At 31.9% G+C, this 8,373-nt stretch overlaps 1 protein-coding gene across 1 annotated transcript; it reads left to right on the top strand.

Annotated features, from left to right (window-relative positions):
* Window positions 1-346: 346 nt before the first annotated feature.
* LOC144562388 (monothiol glutaredoxin-S6-like) lies at window positions 347-4,240 on the top strand. Its single transcript, XM_078311607.1, has 4 exons — window positions 347-571; window positions 837-910; window positions 3,730-3,828; window positions 4,014-4,240. Exons 1-4 carry the CDS (start codon window positions 399-401, stop codon window positions 4,085-4,087), a joined length of 420 nt encoding a protein of 139 aa, XP_078167733.1. The 5' UTR covers window positions 347-398; the 3' UTR covers window positions 4,088-4,240.
* Window positions 4,241-8,373: the final 4,133 nt, after the last annotated feature.

Below are 8,373 nucleotides of genomic sequence, written 5' to 3'. Positions count from 1 at the left end.
TGCAAACTTTTTATATTTTCAAGTTATTTAAGTATCAAATCAAGCGGTAAAAAAATTAAAAAATGAATATATTAAAATTAACTTAAAAACTCACACATTTGACCGCTTGACTTGATACCAAATAAACTCAAAAACTTATAAATTTTACATGTAAACGCACAACTAATGAAGTAGATCGGTTTGAACTGTTTGGATTCACCATTTGAACTCGATTTGATAGGTTTTGAAATTGATGTTATATAGACTGAAATGACCCTAATGTTATATTAGCCATACTCAGTATTATTGGACTTTGTGGCTGGTGTCAAGTTAAAAAAGAACGGTCCAGATCCGATAATTATAAAAGATTCCCTATTACGGTACTGGGGAGGATCTGAATTCGATAATTTCCCGGTGCGATGCGGAGCCGTCCTCCTCTTGGTTTTCCGTCGGCCTTAGCGGCAGCGTTTATCCTGGTATTTCTCTTGGGATGCATTCCGACTGGTACGCACGGAGTCAAATCGACCTCCGCTTTCGTCCAGAACGTCATCTACTCCCACCGTATTACTATCTTCTCCAAAACCTACTGCCCGTACCTTCCTAGTTCCCTCTCTCTCTCTCATTAAGACTGAAATCTGTTAATTCTTAAATTTGTTTTATTATTAAGATAGAGGTACTGCATTGAAATTTAAACTATAAGATAAATTATTCTCTTCCGTTTGATCAGTGGTCTGTTATCCCTTTGTCAAATTCGGACTATTTCACTAATTCATCAAATAAATTAGTATTGCCAAGAAATAGATGAGTGGCTAATGTTTACCAGTTGGGGTTTTGACAATAAGTATTAATTTGTGTAGGTACTCTGTGCGTGCTAAAAGGATATTTAAAGAACTTGAAGAGAAGCCTTTTGTAGTGGAGCTCGATCAGCGAGGTAATGATACATGCATACTTCTATTGTATTCATTCTTAATATAACAACTAGGTGTTTCATTGTGAAATGCAACAGTAAATTTATAATCAAATAATTTGAAAATATTTTCGAATGCGTGGTTGTCTGTATATGCAAGTGAAAGATGCCAAATTGGATGCCGAAGAACAAAAAGATAAAGATAGGATTCTATGTACTTTTAATAGTTTTACAAATAGAACTTCTCTAGAATGCACTCATTGGATATAAACTTGAAAGAAAAAAAAGGCCGGCAATCAGAATTTCTCTAGAATCTGAACATTTCTCACAATAGATCTTTAAACTTTTATGCCAAACTATAATTTTACAATAACACCCTCAATTTATCAGAATATGCCTAGTCCACACCAGTACACAAGAAAATCGCAACTATTTTAGTACCGTTATCGGTGAGCATGAGATATACTTTTAATCTCTTAAAATATGTTTTAACACAGTTGTTTTTCATTATCGAAGATCATCAAAATTTACCATAGGATCCAGTACCAGTACCAACCCAAAAGTCCCGGCAATAATTTCCTGGCAAACAAGGACTTTTGGATTGCTACTGGATCCTATAGTGAATTTTGATGATTTTCGATTATGAAAGAAACTATATTAAAACATGTTTTAAGAGATTAGAAGTATATTTGATGCTTACCGACAACGGTACCAAAATAGTTGTGATTTTCTCATGTACTGGTGTGGACTAGGCATATCCCAATGTTCTGATGCTTACCAGGAATGTTCTGTTAGTCTAATGAAATTATTGCTACATGCACCAAACAAGGAAATGGATCATTCCTGTTTATTTCATGCGCGGCAATCATCTGCTACAGTATACTAAAATTGTCAGGCATAACCTATAATTAAACAAAACTCACCCTAAACTCAAAGCGTCTTGTACCAGAGAAATGACATACAACAGCGGGATAAATTTTATGCCTTCTAATACGAATAGTTAAATAAGTAGATTTATTAAAATATTGTACCAGTGAAGTTGTGAACTATAAAAAATTTGAAAGTGACAATGTTCAGAGCAAGCATCTTTTTTTTTTTTTAATATGGTGAAGGGTATAGTTGAAATCTTACTTTGTTAAATAAAAGAAATAATTGATTTATTTGTTAATCCAATGATAGTATTGCTGCACTAACCAAACTAGGAAATAATCACATGAACCATTCATTTATTGCATGCTCGGAACTCATTTAGGCCCTGTTCGGCAGATTATTGTTCACCGTGGGAAAAAAAAATTCACTAAGAGCCAAGTTTTTTTTCCCACGATAAACAGTAAAAATTATTTCAAAATTTATTATTCCTATTCCCATTCCTATTCCTTAGCAGGCCGCCGAACAGGGCCTTACTATGAAAAGGAAAGCCATTGAACAGCACAACCACAAACTGAATCACTAGTTAATTTATAGTGCAATAACACACAAATCCATAACTACTCTATGTATTTGTCTAATTAATTGTTAGCTGTTTATTATGACCAATTAAGTTTTTGATAATAGTGGTACACAGTACAACTGGCATCTTGGTAATGCAAATTCCCTCGTATCTTTTCAAAATGTATAGTACACTTCCTAAGTATCTGAATGTAAGGGTAAAAAGGGACAAATTATTAATTGACTCATCTGCAGAACAGAAAGAGCATTTAAAATCACCTTCCCAATCCCTTTTAAGGAGATTCATTATGTTACTAACCAGATAAATTCCTCTGATTTTTTAAGGTAATTTGATTTTATCTTACTCAACAGAGAATCTTTTTTACCCTCACAGTTTAACCATTCACACAAGAAGCTAACAGTAAAAATGTCAGTAGAATCTTTTCTTAAGAATATATGATCCTCAAATTCATAGTAAAATACCTTTCTCATTCACCAAGACATTAAGATCACTTAAATCTTGTGATAATACATATTCAAAAATTATGAAAAGTTTGTGACTCGTAATAATTTTGGGAGTGAGTCTATGGTATTATGCATATTACGATTTGTTACCATGCTACGGCTCTATATTCGAGTTTTCAAATCCTAATGGTCGATCCGAACCGTTCATCTTGTTCTCCATATTAATGTGTTTGGAGACCAAATTTTACATTTTTTGAAAATTTTTTACTATTTTTTTAGATTTATTGAAAATCACTGTTTTTGGATGGTCCAAAATTTTCAGATCAGGTGATTTTCTAAATATCTAAAAAAATAGTAAAATTTTTTCAAAAAATGTAAAATTTGGTCTCCAAACACATATTAATATGGAGAACAAGATGAACAGTTCGGATCGACCGTTAGGATTTGAAAACTCGAATATAGAGCCGTAGCACGGTAACAACCCGTGATATGCATAGTACCATAGACTCACTCTAATTTTGGTGTCTAAATTACAATGGACAGTGTGGATCACTTGTTCAGACCTCAAGATGCAATGTTTGAACCATTAATAGCAATCCGTGGTACTATAGTACAGTTGCCATGGTGCATTATTCATTCTACAATTGCTGCAAACAAAACAAATGAAAACAAAAAAATTTAAGTTATCATAGATTGGTAAGCAGATGTATAGAATTGAAAAGAACTGTGAAGATTTAAGGTTTGGCAGAATTGCGAAAAAAAAGGACAGGCTACTATTGCTTCAAATACAAATAGAAAATAAAATTTTAAGTTAGGATAGGTTGATTTAGAAAATTAATACAGCTGAATTTTTTTTTTTGAATATTTTAGTTATTTGGCAGAACGGCAAAATGCTGCAGTCTTGCAGACTAAATGGATCCTCATTATGTTTTATACTTTTATTTATACAGATGATGGTTATGCAATACAGAATGTACTTGAAGATTTAATTGGCAGACGCACAGTGCCCCAAGTTTTCATCAACGGCAAGCACATTGGTGGTTGTGATGGTTTGTAACTTCTAATTTCACAACTATTTTGACTGGCAATTCACTATGATCTGAAAATGTTTGAAAAAATTGAAAACTCATGAGTAATATTACAATTTCCTTTGGAGCTTCTTTTTTACTTTTATGATTATTATTGTGATTTTCTTCTTATCATCTAGAATTTTAATGTTTGTCAAAACTGGCAGATACCACGAAGGCATTTCAAAGTGGGAATCTTAAGAAGCTTCTTGGCAAAAATGATTCTAGTTCAGTCTTCTGATCTGGGACGGGTCAAGTTGTGTTCCGAAATGATTTGTAATTTCCTTATTGATTTATTTGTTCCTAAGTTGTAAGTTTGAAGTCCAGAAGATGGTATTTTCTAGTTAAGAATTGTCAACATGTTTTCTCTCTCTAGTGAGTTCTGCTTCTCAAATGGTTCTCCGGTGCCGAGTGGTTGGATTGTTTATTTGCCGTGAAGACTTAGAAGGTCTGATAGAAGACGCAAAAAAAGAGGGTACCTGAGAACAATTATTTTCTTTTACAAATAATAATACTGAATTTGCTAAATAAATCTAGTGCAAACTTATTTATTAGGATGTCAGATGCAAACTTATTTTTTAGGATGTCAGAGGGAAATTAGGGAATGCAACAAAAAATCTTTATAAATTTTGTGAGCAAATATGGAACAGCTAAAAGAAAGAAGGGGGGTTTATGATATAAGAAAGGGCTCAGAGATTTTTTTTTTATATAATTATACCCTATTTGCCCTTCATTGAAATCTTCTATTTGTGCTATGTATTTGTTTGCATTCTAGGTGTGTAGGGAAATAATTAAAATGTTAATTAAAATTGGAACAGATCTATCTTTCATTTATGGTTCGCTATGACTTCCTTTCTCTTGTTTTTTTTTTCTCTTATGTTCTTCATCTCTAAGTTGTGTAATTTTGAGGCATTCAAATTTCAACTATCTCCTCTAACAAATTGGTCTCAGGTAATTGGCTGATTTCTTCACAAGCACTCATTTTCTCAACCTTCCACGGTCCTTGTCCTCCATTAGTCGTAGTGCTTAAGGTAGAATGGGAGAATTTTGTGAATTATTTGAGATATCAAAATTTGAAATCATGTTCGTACATTGAAATCACATGAACAATACTCCTAGCTTAATCTGAAGATCGCGACTTAATGTATTTCGTCTTGCCATGGAAAAAAATCATTAATGAAACTTTCTCGGAATTGATTTGAGTTTTTTTTTTCCTCAAGCGAATGAATCTATACTCACCATAAAAACCATAGAATAATTAAGAAGGAAATGTAATAAATCAAACCTAAATCAGCTATCAATGTCACCAGAAAAAAATGAATTTTATGTTTAAAATTCTTGGATCCAGGGAAAGAGCTTATAGTATAGAGAAAAGGTTCTTATCCATGAATCTTTGTTCACGGTTTGTCCACAATGTTATCTACTCCCGGTTCAACTGTCTTCAACTACCTCTGGTCCCCACCTATTTAAACATGTCATCGTGCGACGGACAAAACCTTCATTTTTTTAATTTCATTTCCATTTCCGATCAGATTTGCCCTGCATCTGCGATTTCCTTCCGCTTTCGTCGCGACGGTTCATTTTCAAAACTTTCCTTTTCAATCAGATTTGCTCCGCATCTGAGACGATTTCCTTCCTCTTTCATCGTGACGAAATCCTAGAGGCGTGGATTTCATTCAAACGTAGTCGCGATTAGAGGTGCTATCAGGTCGGGGCGGGTTCAGATACTATTATATTTGGACCTGTACGCTAAAAGTGTCTGGGTCAAAATTTCGATCCATATACTTATTTGTTTCAAATTGGGTCGGGTCCGGATCCGGATACCTACCTACCCGTTGATATTTTGGGTCCAGTCTTTTGGTTTCGGGTAGATAGATACCCATAACTTATTTGTAGATTATCGAGTATATGTCACAAAAAAAAGAAACGGAGGATGGAGAGAAAATAACTTTTGAAAATAAAAATATTGAAGAAGAGATATAATTTTTAGAAAGTAAAATATTGGAGATGACAATTTCCTTTTCTATGGTTCAAAAAATCTATAAATGAAATACTAATAATTTGTAGAAATAACATATCAATGAGAGCAATAAATTTTCATTATTATGCAGATGATATCAAGGTAAATATTGAAGGATGTATTCATAGCAATAAAATTTATTTGAAAAATTAATGCGGCTATTATGGAAGGAATAAATTTGACAACCATCTGTGTGTATAAACATAGCGAATATGTGAGTGTAATCTATTTTCTCACATTCAAAAAAGTACTGGGCTCACTACGACTTATGCAAAAAATTAATATGCAAAGTTATATTTTTATATATTAATAGTTATTAATATATGTTTTATCGGTTATTTATACGGGTATTGGGTCGGGTTCGGTTATGGGTCGGATAATTAAATGAAATCTATATCCTACCCATTAGAGTATCAGTTCCGGTTCGGATCTGGATCAGATATTAAATTATTAATTTTTGTTACCGTACCCATAATTTAACCGGTTATATTTTTTAAACCATACCCTATCCAAATTAATCGAATCCGAGTTGGTTCTGGATCAGATCCGGGTAATCTGGTAAAAGTAGCACCTCTAGTCGCGATTTCTTTCTTCTTTCGGATTTCTCTTCCCTAATTCGTCGCGAGTTCACTCAAATTGTTTAAACATGATAGCGCCGGAACCTTCAGGAGTGGATTTCGATCAGATAGAAGTTGTCAGGTTAAAGAACATGGTGAAATTTAAATCTAGTGAGTTATTTCTTTATTTCTGTTGAATTTGTTATTTGATTTGATGCAGTAATGGATCTAGCATTGTTTTGAACTTTTATTTGAATTTGTTGTTTGATTTGATGCAGTAAGAGATCTCGTAATTATTTCTTTATTTCTGTTGAATTTCGATGTGGAGGAGATATGAGGAGATGATTTGAGAGAGGCAACATGGATGAGAGATGATAGAGAGGCGATATGGAGTATTGATTTATTAATTTTACAGTATTTTCCCTGTTAATTTTATAATATTCATCTTGTGGGAGGAAAGAGATAATAGTGAGACGATATGGAGTATTGATCTTGTTATTTAACAGTATTCACCTTGTTAATTTTATAGTACTTATCTTGTGATTTTACAGTATTCATCTTATGAAAATTTTGAGGAAAGAGATGATAGAGATGCGATATAGAGTATTGATATGTTGATTGTACAATATTCCCCCGTTAATTTTACAGTATTCATCTTGTAATTTTACAGTATTCATCTTGTGAAAATCTAGAGGAAAGAGATGATAGAAAGGTGATATGAAGTATTGATCTTGTTATTTTATAGTATTCACATGTTAATTTTACAGTATTCATCTTGTAATTTTATAGTATTCATCTTGTGAAAATATAAATGAAAGAGATGATAGAGAGGCGAAATGGAGTAGTGATCTTGTTATTTTACAGTATTCACCCCGTTAATTTTACAATATTAATCTTGTAATTTTATAGTATTCATCTTGTGAAAATATGGAGGAAAGAGATGATAAAGAGGCGATATAGAGTATTGATCTTGTCATTTTACAGTATTCACCCGTTAATTTTATAATATTAATTTTGTAATTTTACAGTATTCATCTTGTGAACAGTTACTAATGTTTAACAATATGGTTGTGAATATTTGATGTATTGATAATTTATAGTTTGCATCTGTTAGTTTTACTGTTTACATCTTTTAAATTTATAGTATTGAATTTTGTAGTGTGTTTATCTCAGTTTTATAGTATTTTAGGTTTCAGATTTACAGTTTTACAGTTTGCATCTGTTAGTTTTATAGTTTACATTTGAAAATTTTACAGTATTGAAGTTCTATATTTTGCATTTTTATGTTTTATAGTATGTGTAGTTTTAATTTATAGGATATAGATGCATATATAATATTAATAATTGAAGAAAAAAATTATGAATTTTTTTTCAAAAAAATTAAAATTAATTTTAATTTTGAAAAAAAAAATTGATTCAAAAAAAATTAATTATGATGCCAAAAAAATTAATTTTGTATAATTTCCGGAATTATTTTGAAAAAAACTGCAAGTTTGATAAGTGGTTCAATTTTAAAATGTTCTAAAATGTTTTAAAACTGTTATTAACTGTAAGTTAGAGAAGTACATCAAATGGTCCCGCATTAAATACAGTTAGTTTAGCAAGTTGCAAATACACAAAGTAGTCCCGCTGAATGTTAGAAACTTAAAGTGTGTTTTTTGTAAGATTTAATATACAAGTCAAATGACAGTTTTTCTGTGGATAAAAAGCTGTGGACAATTAGACGTTTTCTGTAATAATATATTGCTTGATTACATGAAAGATGCAAAAATTACAGTCCTAAATTGTGATTTCGAGTCTCGCTCCTCGGTCCTCACTGCCATCATTAAATAGGAAATGGCCACATGGATCTCAGACTCTCAGGACTCAGGTGTCAATCTAAATTTGAATTTTGATTTGCGTAAAAAAAATCTGAATTTTAAGCGCGTCCCTGAAAAACAAGATCCGGAT

The sequence above is a fragment of the Carex rostrata genome, chromosome 11, assembly GCF_964058835.1.
Source record: "Carex rostrata chromosome 11, lpCarRost1.2, whole genome shotgun sequence".
NCBI lineage: Eukaryota > Viridiplantae > Streptophyta > Magnoliopsida > Poales > Cyperaceae > Carex > Carex rostrata.
This window is presented reverse-complemented; position numbering and strand designations above follow the sequence as displayed.